The sequence below is a fragment of the Lentinula edodes genome (genome assembly GCF_021015755.1).
Source record: "Lentinula edodes strain Le(Bin) 0899 ss11 chromosome Unknown C8R40scaffold_20, whole genome shotgun sequence".
NCBI classification, from domain to species: Eukaryota; Fungi; Basidiomycota; class Agaricomycetes; order Agaricales; family Omphalotaceae; genus Lentinula; species Lentinula edodes.
In genome coordinates, this window is record NW_025764326.1 from 471,254 (window position 1) to 487,208 (window position 15,955).

Consider the following 15,955-nt stretch of genomic DNA (forward strand, 5'->3'; position numbering starts at 1 on the left):
AAAGGATTGGAAGAGAGCCCTCAAGGCAAGCGTGAAGATGGAAGAGCAAGGAAAAGTCACTTGGAAGTTGTAGATATGATGGTTGCCAAGTAAAGGGAAGGCTTTCAAGCCGTATTTATTCAACAATAAGTCTAGACAAATTTGATGCCATCAATCAACACTACTATCTCATCCCACCCTCCACTGCCTTGTACACCTTACCTCCAGTTTCACGTATCCTGCGATTTCTTTTCCTCCACTTCATTATTTGTCCAACTATCCCTGCCACGGCCAAATAACCGAATCCTTCATAGAGTATGCATATAGCCATGTTGATCGCTATTGCTAATAAAAGCTTCAACCTGCCTTCTGTCGGAATCATCATCAAGGTGAGCAGATCAGCGATCGCCTGCGGCGGAGAAAGTAGAACCAGCAAGTTGAACGATGTAAGAGCAGCAAGAGAAAACATAAGCAGAACTATATAAACAGATGATGAATGTCAGCCAAAGATATATTTATGAATCGTTTCCACTTAACCGTTTGTCCACATCGGTCTGCGATATGGCGGCCCAATGCTAAAAACACCCGCAACCAGAATATACTGGAAACAAGAGATCAGAAATAGTACTGAATTCTCAAAATTGGTCGATTCCAGTTGATTGCCATCATCGTTTGCGTCCGGAGAGGGCGGGGGAGTGTACCTGATAGAGCCTCAGCCTCAGCTGCAGGACCATCTCAAGTATTGTAGACATACCACTCTTGTCCTCGGACCCAAGAGTACGCCCATATTTGTACTACGCTCGTTATAATAATCTGGCCAATGATGCTTGACAAAACTTTTTTTGACACCAAGCTTGCCGCAGGTCGTTTGTGATAAATTCGAGGATATGGCGACGTTCGACCCACTGAGAACCGTCAAATTTACATCACGTTTCTCATTTTGACAAGATGGACACTCACTAGTGACGGCGATGGGTATGATAATGAAAAGATCAATGTACAAAAACTGGATGCAAAAATAGGTATGCGCAGTATTCAGTAACGATCGTTTTAGAGCGTAGTCCTACCAACCTGGAAGTCACCTAGCGACGATGCGAAAGAGTACAGTAAAGTCACAGTGGTGAACTGAATAAGTGAATACAACGCCCTAGATAAATCATAAGTGAGAATCAAGTAAAGACGACAACACATACATATATTTGAAGCAACTAAAGCTCGTCACCAAGGCAGAACGACCTTCCTTGATGAGCTCGAGAACGCATCCGATGTCCGGAGTGTTAGCGGTAAAGGGTGCAGCTACGCTAGCTTCAGCTTCCGACAATGAGACCCCCACATCGGCCGCCTTTAGAGCAGCGCAATCGTTTGCACCATCTCCACACATTAGCACTGTATATCCCAGACCTTGTAGTCGTTCAATTACTTCGTTCTTTTCATCTGGAGACATACGAGCAAAAACTTGCGCTTTTACAAGCATCTACAAGATTGCTCAACAGATATCAGGACAACGTAGTATTTGTTGACGTACCCGCTGTAGGGTTTCAAGGGGTGCATAGCTGATCATCCATCGAAAAACATCTCCAGAGATAACGAGGGAATAGTCGTGATAACCAATATCATCGGCCTCCGCAGTATGATGAAGAGGTGGAGAAGAAGGTTTAAGACTGTAATTGTCGAGCTTCCACGACAGATCATCCATGCACGTCCATTCCAATTTAGCATCAGGGCCTGTCGCGTCACCTGAGTTTCAAAGGTGAAATCAATTAAGTAAAGAATTCCTGAAATGCAAAGACTTACCTCGTATGAAAGAAGGGGAGAAAACATACGCAGCTGGGTTGACCAATCCGCATTCCCTAGCTACACTAACAGCAGTCAGCGGATTATCGCCTGTAATCATTCTACAAGGCAGATGGGCAATCCGCAAAGCTTGAATGGCTGGTGTCGTCCCGGGCTTGATTTTGTTTTCGAAAATAGTCAAACCAAGAAATTTAAGTTTACTTTCTGCTTGCTCGCTATTTCACAAGAGTACATGAGGTAAGAGAAGAAGATATTGGATGTAATCGCCTACCGTTTCATTCGTTGAGCTTTCAGCCACGATAAACCTTCGATGCTTTTACCGGCCATTGCGATAACTCGATATCCGCGCTTCGTGTAATAGGAAAGAAGGTCATCGTAATCCTCGGGAACTAAATAATCAACGAACTTGAGGGCACGGAATATTGTAGACAGGTAATTCCTACATGAATCTTTTTCACAGATGTCCATCATAACCTCGGGTGCGCCTTTGACATATACTTCCATACTGTTGCTCTTGAGACGCTTGACGACAACGCTCATTCTTCGAAGGGATGAAACAAATTCAAACGATCGAATCACACCAAGTTCCAAGAAATGTGCGCGCTGGTTTCCACAGTTTGACAATCTGGGTACTATGCGCATATCAAATAAGCAGCTCACCTTTGCGTTCCCTTTAAGAGCATCTTCTAGCCTAAACTGTGCACTCCCTGGGGGACGTACCACCGTTTGGACTAATGCTGCTTGTTCCGCAACCGCTCCTGACTTGACCTTAATCACACCTGTGCGACCGATTGTCCCCTCCTCCAACGTCCAGCGGGTGAATTCGAACATCTTGACATCTAATGGATCGCCGACGACATCTCCTCCAACCATTTTTAGAGAGTGGCATGTGGCCAGGGCGTGTAAAAAAGAAGCCTTGTCCTTCCCTAATGGTAGATCATGGATATCATCGAGGAGCTCGCCAAACCGATTGATATTTCGGTCTAAAGGGCGAACACCAAGAATGTCCAGACCATCCTCCGTCAGAGTTCCAGTCTTGTCGAAGCAGCATACGTTAATTTTCCCGGCTACGTTGACTCGACTGGGAGATATACAATAGATACCAGATTTTTTCAAACGAGCGATAGCAAAACTCGTTCCAATCGAAAGTGTAGCAGGAAGCGCAGGAGGAACGACGACAGTAATCAAGTCCAGTGCACGAATGAGTATAGTTTGCCATTTCAGCTAGATGAAACCATAAGGTACGAAAAATGAGGCCTGAAATTTTTGACTAACCCCGATCCGCACAAACTGAACAGCGCTGATGCTAAACCCTAAGAGTGCAATTCCAGCAAGCACCGCAATGAAACGTATTGAATCTCGGTAGAATTTGAAACCAATCGGCTTGGGGAACAGCATTGATCGTATAAGAGCACCCTTGGTCGTATCGAAACCTATTCGAAAGTCAATGACGATAGGCTATAATGTAAAAGCTCTACTTGCCAGTTCTAGCTATTACTGCAAGAGCAGGGCGACTCTGCGAACCGTCGCTCGTTACCGATGTTCGGATTCGTATGACTTTGGTGCCTCCGTAAATAAAGGACTTTGCATTTTCCACTTTACCATCTCTCCATTTTAAGAGATCATCGTCTTTTACCGGGACCTTGCTTACAGGGATACTTTCCCCAGTCAGCATACTCTCGTTGAGAATGGCATCGCCTGTCAGGAGGAACATATCTGCAGGGATGACGGTAAGTTGAGAGCTGGAAAGATTGACAAGGTCTCCTGGCACTAAATCCGTAGAATCCAATTCGGCCCCTGGTGGATGTGAGACGATAAACACGAAGTCGTTCAGAGACTAGGAGAAGACCTTACAAGTTCCATCTACCATCACATTCACTTTACAATTGAACTTCGACATTTCGCGCATTCGAGTGATTGTCTGAAGAAGTCTGAGCTCAGCCACTACTTGTCAAATAAAATTATATACCTTCTTGGTCTCGACTAACGTCGTAGCTATGCTGCCAATCGAGATTGCAAAGATACAGAATGCATAGCTGTGGTGATCATATACGATTAAGCGCGAACACATGATAGATTGGCTTTCTTACTAGTAATAGTTGTCGAGCGACCAGAGGATGACTGAAGCAACTTGAAAGACATAAAAAGGATGTATTACCTGATATTGAGTCAGTAATGAATGCAAGTTGTGGCCGGAGCACTTACTTCGTTTATGAGTAGTGCAGTGGTGGACTTGACTTCTATATTGATTTCGTTTCTATCGAATAATCTTGCTCTCTGACGTCGGATATTTTCCTGTAAACCAGACTGTAGAATTGATGAAGAGGCCCAAGAAGAATCACGCCAATTCCTGAGTAATGTGAGACATTTCACACTGCGAACCAGATGGACGCTGACCTCATCACGTAGAATAAACCGTTGCGCGGATCCAAAGCAAACCGAGAATAGCGGTAATTCATGATGATGAGTGAGCGCAGCATTTTGGTTTCCGCGTCGTAAGTCTGAGTCTCGTTTGACTTGAAGGATGAACCAGAAGATGACTGATCAAACGAAGATGGGAATACCGTGGTGATAGGGAATGGATACTCTAATTTGTGCAAGGATATTAACATTACGTCTCTGTTGGACGACTGATCAAGCGGTCAGTGACAGAATAAGAATAAGGCTCGAATGAAGAAAGCGTACCTCCACTACTACAAATCCCTGCTTGATATTTATAAAAGCCTTCTCATGGGTGACAAAACCAAGCCATAACCGGGGGAACCAATTCCCCAGTAAGCCTAATATACCAAATGTCAAAATGCAACTTGCGCGCCAAAGCCATTGTCGCCATAGAATAATTTCATAACCTACAAGACGAATAGTGCTATCGTCTTCTTCAATGTGAATCTGTTGCCGTGAAGGTGGCCCAGGCGGAGGGGGTTCCATCTCAGTAAATGAGAATTCCATTTCTATTCGCGATTCTCCTCCAAAAATCGGGTCCGAGCTTAGAAGCGGAAGCCCTTGGTTCATGGTTGGCGAAGGTGGCTCAGAGTCATAGTCCATGCTACGGGATATAGAGGCATCATCGCGTCCCGACAATTCCTCGTCAGAGTCTTCCTCGCCAGAAGAATACCCCCAACGTTCCTCATCGTCTGTTTCGACAGCATATTCGGATCCTGCATCGGAGCGTGAGCTTTGTCGAGAAAGAGAGGCCGACGATCTTCTGGAGGAGATAGACAAGCGTCTCCCATCTTGGGTTGCCTGAGATTTGCCGAAAAGACTGGCCCAGTTCCCGAGGACGGAAGGACGGGTGGGGGGAGAAGGAGACCTCCGGCGCCGACCTCTGACGGTATGTCGTTGACTATCTGCTTCTATATCCTCTTCCTGACTGCTTTGACGGGAAAGCTGACTGTGCTGACTGCCCTGGCTCTGCCTCCGTTCGATGCTGAGCCGTCCGGACACACCCGAATCGTGACTTTTCCTTCGGCTACGAGACCAACTTCTCCTGGCAGGATCTATATTAGACATTCGAGTCACGCTAGACGGGTTTACAGAGTGGCCAGGGCCTGAAAACATGGTTCCTTCATCGTCATTGTAGACACTGAGCTCGGATGAGCGTCTCGAGTGGGCCAGAACATTGTTTATATCGATGGGAGAAGCGCCTTCAGTGTAGTCGTGTGCGCCTTGAGGACCCGACGACCCAGCTACAGGCGTCATTGCATGTGCTTCAAAGGAAGAACCAGCTTTCGAAGAATGCGACGTCTTGGATAAAGTAGCGCTACTAACGTCTGTGGATGAAATATCCGAGGGAAAGTTTCTAACGAGCGCTTATTCCAGACAACTTCGACCAGTGATACTGGATGACTTCCCGTAGGAATTATTTGCAGGACACCAGACAATTAATTTGTGCCACCAATATAAGCGAACCTAAGCGAAGATGGCCGGACAGCGGCTTCGCAAAAACTGCATCAAAACCAACTTACAACGGCCTCCCTACCCTGTTGTAAACTGGTTTTTGGTGTAAGCGAGGGTCCCATCAACAGTCCGTACGTCGCATCAAATACCGTTAATAGTTAACTGCAGGTTAACTGCAGAATAATTGCAGCGGGAAGTCACCCACTGATACGTAGATTCTGCATGTGCCAAGCGCTTACAGATAAGTAGATACACGGCGCCATCAGCGAGCTAATAGTGGTTCCAAATGGAAACCGCTGGTCTCATACGTCAATCCAAGAGCGAGCGCGTCCCTCGAGGAGATGGTAGGCAAACTTGGACGTGTAGAGACGGTAGCTCATGTTATGAATCTCATGTCATTGAATTATAGCGCTATCATTAATTCGAATCTAAAGTAGCACTGCTCCCTCTGTCAGTGACCGTAGAAACCGTGCCTTCCGCAGACGGTATTTGAGATGAGGGTTGAGCTGAAGGTTTCTCGGCTTCCACCTCAGCCTGTTTAGTTTGTTCATTTGTTGCCACGTGTCCTACATGTTCCGCCTGCCACTTCTCGTCAATCTCGCGCAGGAGCCTCAAAAACCGTTTCTGAGGTTTGGAGTATTTCTCCGGGGTAGATTCATCCTTCATCATTTCCTGAACACGGACATCCTGCAACCGCGTACCCTCAGGCCCATATAGTGATATGAGTTTCAATGTTTCCACACAGTTAGAATAGATTTTGTCTGGGTCCGATAAATCAGAATGCTCGTCGTCTTGATCCAAAACTCGCAGGGCCTTCAAGATGTGAGCCTATGGTAGTCGAGAGAACTTAAGACTCGGGATATATTCAGTTCAACAGTATTCACTCGCCTTCTGTATCCTAATATTACGATTTCTCTTGAAAGGAACTCTCCGCCCTTCGTATCGCTTGAACATGGCCTGTAGAATGCGATACAATTCTACATACGCCGGCACACGAGGAAGTCTGGCTTTGATTTTGAATACACTTTCCCACAGCCCAGGAGTAGGATGCATCTGCAGCGCAGGATCAATTCTCTCAACGATCTTCGCATCCAGATTTTCATCGTCGTCAGAAGTTGGGGATTCGTAGTCAAAATTCCATTCTTGACCAATCCCAGTCAACGGAGTAGTGAAGAGATCTGCATCACTATCCTCAATCACTTCCTCTTCATCGACTTTCCGTCTCTTCTTGTTCTGATGTGATACTGAGCCAGAGCGAGAACGAGATCCGTAGTCCCCATTTAGTCTATCCCCACCATCGGATGGCGAACGATATCGTTTACGGTCCCTCTTATTATCCCGGGAATCATGAGAATGAGAGTACGAAGATAACTCATCTGGGTCAGGGCTTGGTCGTAGATCTCGTGGAATACGAGGTGGCGATGGGAGCTCGCCTGGTGAAGGAAGCTATGATCATTACTACCATCAGTGATAATTCTGTAGGATGGCAAGAACAATAAACCTTCTCGACAACCATTTCCAGTATCCTCTCTGAGGAAACACTGATATTTACCGGTACTGCCTCGATTGTTCCATCTTCTACCACTCGCATAAAAATTTGCCTATATTTCCCCCTCATAGTGTAAGCGCGTGCCGGACCTGTATCGCCCGAGGAACGAGATGAAAATGGAGTGCAAATTGTACACCATAGGGACTTACCCTCAATCCTAGCAGGAGAAGATTGAAGCTTGCCGACCTACAGAAACTTTCAATGTAGCCAAAGGATTAACAGAGACATACATACCACCTCTTGAGCATTTGCCCAGAATCCGTATTCGGGATTTTCAGGATCCGTGTCCTTCAGAGGTACGATGACCTCAGTTAGTTGATGATCCTCTTTGCCGCTTCGAACATCAGTTATCAAGACTGTGACCATCCGAGATGCGGGTCGGGATGGCTTTGATTGCTTGATTGAGAGGTGGTCTATGAACGCCTAGTTAGAGTATAATTGACATGACATCTGAGTCGAGGACGTACCAGACTTTCCTTTTGGAACAAGATGCGAAGGGATTTCTGGGGAGGATGGTCCAGCACCTGACGTACTCATAGCATCAAGGTCGACTTGGCTTTCGTAGTCCCGACGATAGTAGGTTGTTGATCGGGAAAGATTATCAGCTGAATCAATACTTCTGTTGCTCGAATTTGCTGCTGGCTTATCCTTCTGCTTGACCTTCGCGGTAACTGTGGAGGGCGTGGCTTTAGCTTTTTCGAGTAATTTCCCTTTGGAAGAGCCTATTTGTGTATCCGTTGAAAGTTTGGTCGCAGAAAATCGGCCAGTGACAGAAGCTGGGGGTGCGGAAGTTGGAGTGAAAGTCGTAGACACATGTTGAGTATTGGAAAAGTATGGTGTGGTGTTGTTTATGATTGGCGGGGGAGGAACAGAGTACATTGTACTGATTTGTGAAGCCTGTGTAGACGAAGAGTAGGAATTTGAACCATATCCATTCCCGTTGTGGTTGTTGTTCATCAAGGAATATACGTTAGACATGGCGGGAGGAGGAGGTTGAGTAGAACTTGAAGTCGGAGCTGGTGGGGATTCTGAAGCAGATGCGTTGTTTGGTGATGAAGTCCAATCCGTCAATCTGAATCTGCCTGTTTGTGTAGCGTAGTCCTTTTTCTTTGTTTTCTTCGTTTTGGTTCCAGAGGCCTTAACTTTCTTCGTAGTAGAAGCAGGAAAGACGGTTTGGCCAGGAAGAAATTTAGCGTTCCCAGGGTTTGTGGGTTTGGCCTGATATGTGTTAAGTGTAGCAGAAGTTGAAATACCACCGAACGCTGAAGCGAAACCTAGGGCTTGTCGAAGGACGGGTTTTTCGGGGGGTGGGGGAGTGTCATCGTCAGGGATAGGTGAAATTTGGAGGTCATCATCCGAAGTGGGTGTAAAAGATCGTTTTTGCTTCTAGATGACAAGAAAAGTCAATGACAGCGCGGACACAGAATCCACCCGCGACTCACCCGAACGCTATCTGGCGAAGACTCCCTGCTACTCCTGCGATGATAAGCATGAGTCGAGGTAGATATCGGGCTACCTTTTAGAAAGGCACTAACGAAGAATCGTCGTTTTTAGGAAGCCGTTGAGGGTGTGGATTCCGGGCAATTCTGTCTATGATTTCATTCTCGGAATCAGAGTAATTTGGCATCGGTTTCCGAGGGTTGTGTTCTTTGACATGTTCATTTAGTAAGAGATCCACATGAGAGCTAAAGGTAGCGTTTACTGAATTTCCAACGCGAAGAAGGTAGATGGTCGAGAATAGCGCAAGGACGAGTAGAACTAATTCAAACTGTTGCCCTCGTGATAATCACGCGTTTCATGGTTCGGCACGAATCGGCAGTCAGCACGGATGTCTCTTATGAGCACTGGACTCTGGTTCTCAACCATGCATCATTGGAGGACAGAGCTAAATATATTAAAATCCCAGTACTGATAGCGAAAAAACAACAGATAATATACGATACATATTTTTTCCAAGCAGATATTACTGTTAAATGATTGTACTTTACGCATAAATCTTCTTTGCAGTCGTCCAAAATACGGCATCAACAGCCTCTTGTTCAACCCCGAGTTCAGCGAATGACTCCCTCGCAATTTCGTACCAATCACCAGCTTTCGACGATACCTTGGAAGATGCTGATGGTGAAGAGCCAAAGATGATGCGTTGGTAACCAAAGGCCTCCATGACCGGACCCACTACAATAGACTCAATGAAGTGTTGATTGACAAATATAAATTCTTTGACTTACAGTACATCTTGATTCTTCGTTTCCATTCCTTCTTTTGTTTGTTGTCATCAATAGGACTAGCGACCATGACGGAAGGTGTGGGGGGTGTTTCAACGTCCCAGGATGGAGGAAGATACTTGATCGACACTTGCGGGAACAGACTCAAGGCTGCAATCTGGGCCTGGAATTTTCGATAGACAGGATGATTCATCAATTTTACAATGGGAAGTTCAAGGTCATTAGGAGGAGGTAACAGGTTGGCTATAAGGAATGATAAATGGGATGGTCTGAATTGATTAGAGATAAAGTTGAGTTTAAACGTACAAAGGATGATGGGAGGAATCGGAGACACATCAGCCATTGATTTGGACAACAGGTCTTCGAAGCTTTCGAACACGTCGTCCGTCAGATCGGCGTGAATATCGATATCAACCGGCCGGCCCTGTTGTAGAGCCCATTTAAGATTTTCGACTGAGTTGGTTGTAACTCCGGTGAAAACAGTCGTCAAAGAAACTGGATGTGACGTTGGTAGCGAAGTAGGACGATCAGAGTTGTCCAAACTGAAGGGCACCATTACTGATACCACTGGAACGTTCAACCTACATACAGAAATCAGACGATGAACCTGAGACGAAGCTCAAAATACGGGGAACACATACTTCGAAAGAGAGTCTTCATCGCCACTGGACATCAAGACGACGATTCCACCGATACGACTGCCCAAGTGTGGGCCGGCTTCAATTTTCCAGCGAGAAAGAGAGGAATCATCGTTGAGAGCTACGACGTTGGCATCGATAACAGTTTCAGGGTGAACAGTTGAAGGACTGGGCGCGAGAGGAAATTTCTCTGAAGTTCCTGAATTAGGCGGGGTAAAAGCTGATAGAGGCAGCTTTGGTAGCGATTTTGGTCCCTTGCGTCTACCGCCTGGAGGAGAAGGTGGGACGCTCATGTTGATTTCAGGGGGAGACTTGTGGCAAAGGGAGCTTAAGTACCCGCAACGCTTACATATTTACATCATTCTTTATTAATCAAACTTTGCGATCAATCAAGCTACAGATTGCAACAGTTCGCAGGTCCCTTTGCGACGATGGACTTGCTGTTACACACAAAGGCCATGAAATTTTTTGCAGGCTGCACGTACGTTCGGGACTTTCGTTGACCATCTCGTTGACCATCTCATGTGTCAGGCATGTCACAAAGTCCATCAAATCGGTATTACATAAGATCATATACTCTGATCCAAAACCACAAACTAAAATCGTGTTGAATTGAGAAGAATCTGAAGATGTCGGCCTTTTCTGCTGCGACTCACCAATTAGCAAAAGGCACGGCTTGCATTGATTGTAGGTTCGTACAACATTCCACATCGATGATTGCAAGTTACTTGTGACAGCCTATAATCACTTCTAATGTGCTCTATTCTAGGAGACGAAAAGTGGTAAGTTTCTTAGTCTTCCAATCAATGTCCCTTCGTGTTCCTTACGACTTTGAAAGAAATGTGGCGGGGAATTTCCTTCCTGTAAACGTTGCGTCAGAGGCGGATACGGACTTGACTGTCAATACGTCGATGAACGAGGCAAGACGGGTGTACAGCTCCTTGAAGCTAGTGTGACGAAACTCGAAACCAGACTCGCAGAATTGCAGATTCTAGCTGCTAAGAAGCAACAGGTACTCGAAATATATGTACCAGGCCGTGGGGGCCTGCGTCAAAATGCTTTTGATCTAAATCCTATGTTTCGCCTGGTGCCGCCTAGACATGCAATTCGCCCTGTCACGTCTCTTCCAGATGGATGGTGGGAGTGGGTTAGAATGCCGCTGGAAATCACAAAACTTCTGTGAGAATCTTCTGTCATTTGTTATCCGGGAGGCTAAATGTGTACTAGTATGGACTATTTTGCGCCTTACGCTTTCCAATTTGGATTCTTCATGCACGGTCCTCGTCTTTGTCAACTTATGTTTTCACAATCGAATTTCTGTTTGCTGTCACCCAATCTACTCAATGTGATCTATTTATGGGGGATCCATCTGTCAGGGGACGAGAGGTTACTTGCTCACGAGCCTCTCTTTCTTACACGCGCTGTAACATTTGACCTCTCAGGTCAACAACCTCGACATGTTGTTCACAACATTCAAGCGGAAATCCTCCTTGTTGCTTATTTCCTCCGTCTCGGCAACGTCAACTCTGCCATGCATCGTCTGAATTCCGCGCTCTCTTTATGCATAAGCTACGGGTTGCATAGACAAGCATCCAATCGACCCAATATAGCTATATCTCTTCATCTCCCTCCGCCGCGTGATTCTATCGATCAAGGCGAGCGCATTGATGCTTTCTGGACTACTTTCCTATTCTACAAGGCTCTGGATATGAAAAATATGATTTCGTTAATTATGGATGAATCTATAGATACACCCTTTCCACTCGAGATGAGCGCTTATGAAGGTGTAAGTATCTCTAGTATCACAGCCGTCTATCTTGGGTTGTTCATTCTATTTCAGGGCATCGTTCCATCCAATCTGGGTGGTGTACGTACGCTGAAGAGTTTTGTGAACGCTCCCGGTGCAGATTTGTCCCATGGTGCCCTGGCTCTAACTGCAAAGGCGGCTGCACTCTTCGAACGCGCAAGGTATTATGGAGAGAATTGGCAATCAGGTAAACATGAGAAACAAGTACAGGGTTCTGTGCTCATTGATTTTGCAGTTCTTTATCCGGATGAGCAAAAATTTGAGGAGGACTTGCTATTTTTTATAGAGTCGGTCCCACCTTTGTCACAATTTGTTGGACCGTACACAAAATACACATGGATCACAGTAGTTACTTTGTTGCAGGTGGCGGTGATCCACCTTCATGGTTCACGAAAGTACAATGCCTCGAACCGGAAATGTCTGGACGCGGCTCAAATGGCAGCGAATTTGATTGCAAGCTTCAATCATCTGAATAATGTGCAATACATCCACCCAATCATGGCAGTGCGTCTCCATGTCGGATTGCGATGTATACACCCTTATTGATAAGCATTAGTCGTTGTGGTTCACTATATGTGAAACCCTGATCGCAGGAATAAGGGAGTCACAGAATATGAACTTGACGGTCGGCTCCAACGAACACCTATTTCAGTCCTTGGTAACGGTGGTACACGCGATGGAAACATTTAGCTGTAATTGCTATGAAATGAGTAAGTCTAGAGAATGAACCTCTCGATTCATTTATTCTCGATTTAAATCGCTTTCAACAGAAGCCCATCTTGTCCGATTAAATGGAATGCTGCACCGTATTTACATTACCTAGTGACACTATAGCAACTTGGGCTTCAATGGCTATCTGTGTAATAAACGGACTCTGTCCATCTGCGAGTTCGCTAAACGTAACTAGTCAGAAAATATTATTGACGAATAGAGAGGGCACGACTCACCTCTCTATCGTCTTCTCCTTCCCTCTCTTCCCTAATGAATCTGTCAAACGCTTCCAGCGCGTTCCTCCGCTCTTCTCTGCGGCCTTGTTCTCGACCTTCACGCACGCCTTCCTTTCTACCTTTTCTGTTCCCTTCCTTGAACCCAGCCTCTCTTCCCTCTTCAAAGCCATCAGAGAATCCTGCTTCCCATATATATTGCCGATTTTCATGAAACTGCTTCAACACACCACTTTTCAAACCCTCCTCCCTTCCTTGCTCTTTAGCTTGGTAGCTCCGGAATTTACTCTGAAGCTCAAGATTAGCTACTCTGATTTTCTCTACTTCCCTCTCTGAAGCTGATTTCTCCTGCTGTAGGCTTTCGATCTGAATACGAGCGTCTCTCAATTCTTGTTGCACTCGTGTTACCTGCTCTCTATACCTGTGCAGATCTTCCTCTACTTTGATGGAATGAATTTCCGACTGTGACCGGGCCTCTTCAGCTTCTGTCAATCTTTCGAAGGCATCCTTCAGACGTGTTTCTGCGTATTCTGCCCGAGAAATTGCTTCATCAGCCCTGTGCGTCTCGAAACTTAGTCTATCGTCCTGTTCCGAGAAGGATCCGACTTCATCGAGAATTGACGAAATGGAAGGACGACGCTGCTGATGGTGGCCATCACGATGTTTATGGTGTTCTGGTCTATGGTAGCCTTTGGATTTATGGAATTGGCGCTTCTCGGGAGTTTTAGGATCCGATGATCTGAACGAAGGTCCAAAAATTATCACTTTCGAATTTGACTGGAATTGGAAGATATCTTACCTTTGAGGACCGTCAACGTTCGAGTCGTCCCGCAGGCCGCTGGCAGTGTCAGATTGCGGTATTGGCATCTAGGGGCTCGTCGGATTCAATCCACATATATATAGTCAGGATATAGTGCCCTCAGAATGACATCAACCTCGTGCAGAACATATGCTCGCCGCATGCAATGCACCAGTAAGGCTCTACCTCTCGAACGTTTTACATAGATCCAGAGTCGTGATATGTAGTTTGATTCCCAGGCAACAACCAGGAAGTGTTTCTTTGTCTCCGAACATTAATACCCCCATGGTTTTGTACACTGCTCAAATGGAACAGTGGACACTTATAATATTTTCCCTTGGTAGGAAGTGCCTTCAATTTAACGAAATAAAACTTTTCCATCTACTAGCGTTCCAGCCCTTCTCAAATTCCTCTTCAGAAAAGCGCTGAACGGCCCAAGCTCTCGCGCGCTGTCGCATCGCAAGGTCTTCATCAGTTGATAATGAGAGGGCACTATGTAACGCCTCTGCAAATGCCTCGACGCTGTCGGCGTGATATCCTGTTGGTACGTTCAGGTTTTCAACTTCTGTTCAAGATTGACACGTACCTGTCGGTTGTCCTTGGAACGGGACGATGATATCTTGTAGAGGTCCGCCAGACTTGTGCGCGACAGGAATCAAACCTGCAGCCTGCACCGTTCCATTAGTAAGAAGCGACGGTAAAGAGTGGAGTGGAATTATAATGACCATGAATTCAACGACATTGATTCCAAAATGCTCGTCTACCATCGTACTTAAGCCGATGCTAGCTTCGGCTAGCCAATTCAGCACGGTCGGATATGGAGCATTGACCACGAATTCGATATTCTTCTAAATTCAAAGTACGATAAATTAGACCTCAGCATGAGTTAGCGTTGACAAGCCATGCCTCAAGATTAAGATCTTTCGCAAGAGAACGAAGATTTTGTACTCGAGCTTCGTCGTCCGCATTTCGGCTCCCACCGATCAACACGAGCTTTACTGGACGTGTAGGGTTGATGTACTCTGGACGATCTTTGAGAAGTCGACTGAACGCTCGTAGTTGAGTCGGATGGTCTTTCTCAGGTCTGCAGACAGTGGATTAAGGAGGTACACGACCGAGGTAGCTACGCCTCTTACCTGAACTGAGCAAGGCTTAGAATCACTCGATCTCGACCTGTCAGAGGAAATTGTGAGATTTCTCGGGTGTCGCAAGGAGGATAAACAATCTGCGCTGAGGTCACCGATCCGTATTTGCTGTGGATCAACTTGAATGGTATTATGCGATGCAAAGTATCCAGAAGGACATCAGAATATTGTAGGATTTCATTGATGTGATTCTGGGTCCATGACGAATTGACCATAATGAAAGCAGCACTCTTAAGAGACAATGCGTAATAATACATAAAAACTCGGTAGTACCTTGATACTTTAATTAATGGAAAAGGCATTTTGCAAAAGTAGAACAATGCTTACAAGAGTTTGCTTTGGCTAAGGAAAGTGGATGACGATATGACATCAGAATTGGTGTGCCATTTCTTGCGGGATTTGACTCGATTCAGCATGCTTGTACTGATTGTGGGATAATGAACGTAGGCTCCGACTGGAATTCCTGTGAGTAAAGAGACAATGTGGAACGTGAACGCGTAGCCCATGGTATCTACAACCTGGCATAAACAAAGATACTTAAACGTTAGAGAGATAGATCCCGCACCAATATACAAGTCTGGTATGAGTTTCGACATAGCTTCCCAAGCGAGGTACATAGAACCAAGGCTTTGCCCCAATAATGTGAAATATCTCCAGGTCGAGTCCTCAATGGCTCTTCGAGAAGATAAAAACACGAAGTCGAGGGCTTCTGGATCCAAGGTAATATCAAACCGCGCCTTGACTTTGTATCAAGAACATGAAGACATACAAGAAATTGACGCGCACCTTCACTTTGGAGATGATCTCATCTTTTGTTGCATCGGTGTCCCCGCTATAAACGATGGTGACAATGTTTGGCTCAGTTCGCTGTATGGCAGCTATTGCTGTCCAAAGTACACGTTCGCCTCCTCCTCCAGCATTACTGAAGTACAATCAATAGCTCTTCAAGATGGTGCGAGTGAGATTTTTCTGACCAGTACGGATGAAAGAATCCAACTAAAGCTTGAGATTCAGGATTTCGTCCAAGTTTCCGCATGAGATCTGTTCGTCGTCGAATATTGGCCGTTTGAAGTTTGGTACAGTAAATTCGAAATAGTACCCAAACGGAAACCAAACATAACATCCAAATAGCTAGGATGCCCGTAGAAACAGTTGTAATGAGATCCATTGCAGCAAAA

The 15,955-nt window shown here is 45.7% G+C and overlaps 6 protein-coding genes across 6 annotated transcripts; 1 reads left to right on the forward strand and 5 right to left on the reverse strand.

Moving 5' to 3' along the window:
• Nucleotides 1–163: 163 nt before the first annotated feature.
• On the reverse strand, nt 164–5,472 carry C8R40DRAFT_1047004 (P-type ATPase; the record flags this gene model as incomplete). Its single annotated transcript, XM_046224407.1, has 19 exons — nt 164–456; nt 517–680; nt 737–884; nt 940–985; nt 1,051–1,126; nt 1,173–1,453; nt 1,505–1,716; nt 1,774–1,988; nt 2,045–2,162; nt 2,217–2,376; nt 2,434–2,997; nt 3,049–3,231; nt 3,272–3,570; nt 3,628–3,694; nt 3,743–3,809; nt 3,864–3,931; nt 3,979–4,123; nt 4,171–4,403; nt 4,459–5,472. 19 exons carry the CDS (start codon nt 5,470–5,472, stop codon nt 164–166), a joined length of 4,353 nt encoding a protein of 1,450 aa, XP_046085797.1.
• A 166-nt stretch (nt 5,473–5,638) lies between these two features.
• C8R40DRAFT_1107651 (uncharacterized protein) lies at nt 5,639–8,988 on the reverse strand. The gene is made up of 9 exons (XM_046228218.1): nt 8,755–8,988; nt 8,662–8,695; nt 7,687–8,605; nt 7,454–7,632; nt 7,369–7,405; nt 7,172–7,308; nt 6,559–7,116; nt 5,861–6,498; nt 5,639–5,801 (listed from the first exon to the last, which is right to left on the reverse strand). Exons 1-8 carry the CDS (start codon nt 8,844–8,846, stop codon nt 6,088–6,090), a joined length of 2,367 nt encoding a protein of 788 aa, XP_046085798.1. The 5' UTR covers nt 8,847–8,988; the 3' UTR covers nt 5,639–5,801; nt 5,861–6,087.
• Nucleotides 8,989–9,093: 105 nt separating this feature from the next.
• C8R40DRAFT_1252220 (uncharacterized protein) lies at nt 9,094–10,442 on the reverse strand. Its single transcript, XM_046233711.1, has 4 exons — nt 10,086–10,442; nt 9,751–10,025; nt 9,448–9,687; nt 9,094–9,394 (listed from the first exon to the last, which is right to left on the reverse strand). Exons 1-4 carry the CDS (start codon nt 10,373–10,375, stop codon nt 9,204–9,206), a joined length of 996 nt encoding a protein of 331 aa, XP_046085799.1. The 5' UTR covers nt 10,376–10,442; the 3' UTR covers nt 9,094–9,203.
• Nucleotides 10,443–10,459: 17 nt separating this feature from the next.
• C8R40DRAFT_1107662 (uncharacterized protein) lies at nt 10,460–12,857 on the forward strand. The gene is made up of 9 exons (XM_046228219.1): nt 10,460–10,563; nt 10,627–10,773; nt 10,852–10,864; nt 10,921–11,261; nt 11,310–11,868; nt 11,923–12,076; nt 12,125–12,393; nt 12,446–12,599; nt 12,660–12,857. The coding sequence occupies exons 2-9, from the start codon at nt 10,712–10,714 to the stop codon at nt 12,710–12,712; spliced, it is 1,605 nt and encodes a 534-aa protein (XP_046085800.1). The 5' UTR covers nt 10,460–10,563; nt 10,627–10,711; the 3' UTR covers nt 12,713–12,857.
• C8R40DRAFT_1070045 (uncharacterized protein) lies at nt 12,735–13,700 on the reverse strand (the record flags this gene model as incomplete). The annotated part of the gene is made up of 3 exons (XM_046226190.1): nt 12,735–12,782; nt 12,837–13,572; nt 13,633–13,700. 3 exons carry the CDS (start codon nt 13,698–13,700, stop codon nt 12,735–12,737), a joined length of 852 nt encoding a protein of 283 aa, XP_046085801.1.
• A 285-nt stretch (nt 13,701–13,985) lies between these two features.
• Nucleotides 13,986–15,945, reverse strand: C8R40DRAFT_1070046 (mannosyltransferase; the record flags this gene model as incomplete). Its single annotated transcript, XM_046226191.1, has 8 exons — nt 13,986–14,170; nt 14,219–14,480; nt 14,530–14,716; nt 14,769–15,050; nt 15,105–15,288; nt 15,343–15,514; nt 15,564–15,699; nt 15,752–15,945. 8 exons carry the CDS (start codon nt 15,943–15,945, stop codon nt 13,986–13,988), a joined length of 1,602 nt encoding a protein of 533 aa, XP_046085802.1.
• Between the last annotated feature and the right edge of the window lie 10 nt (nt 15,946–15,955).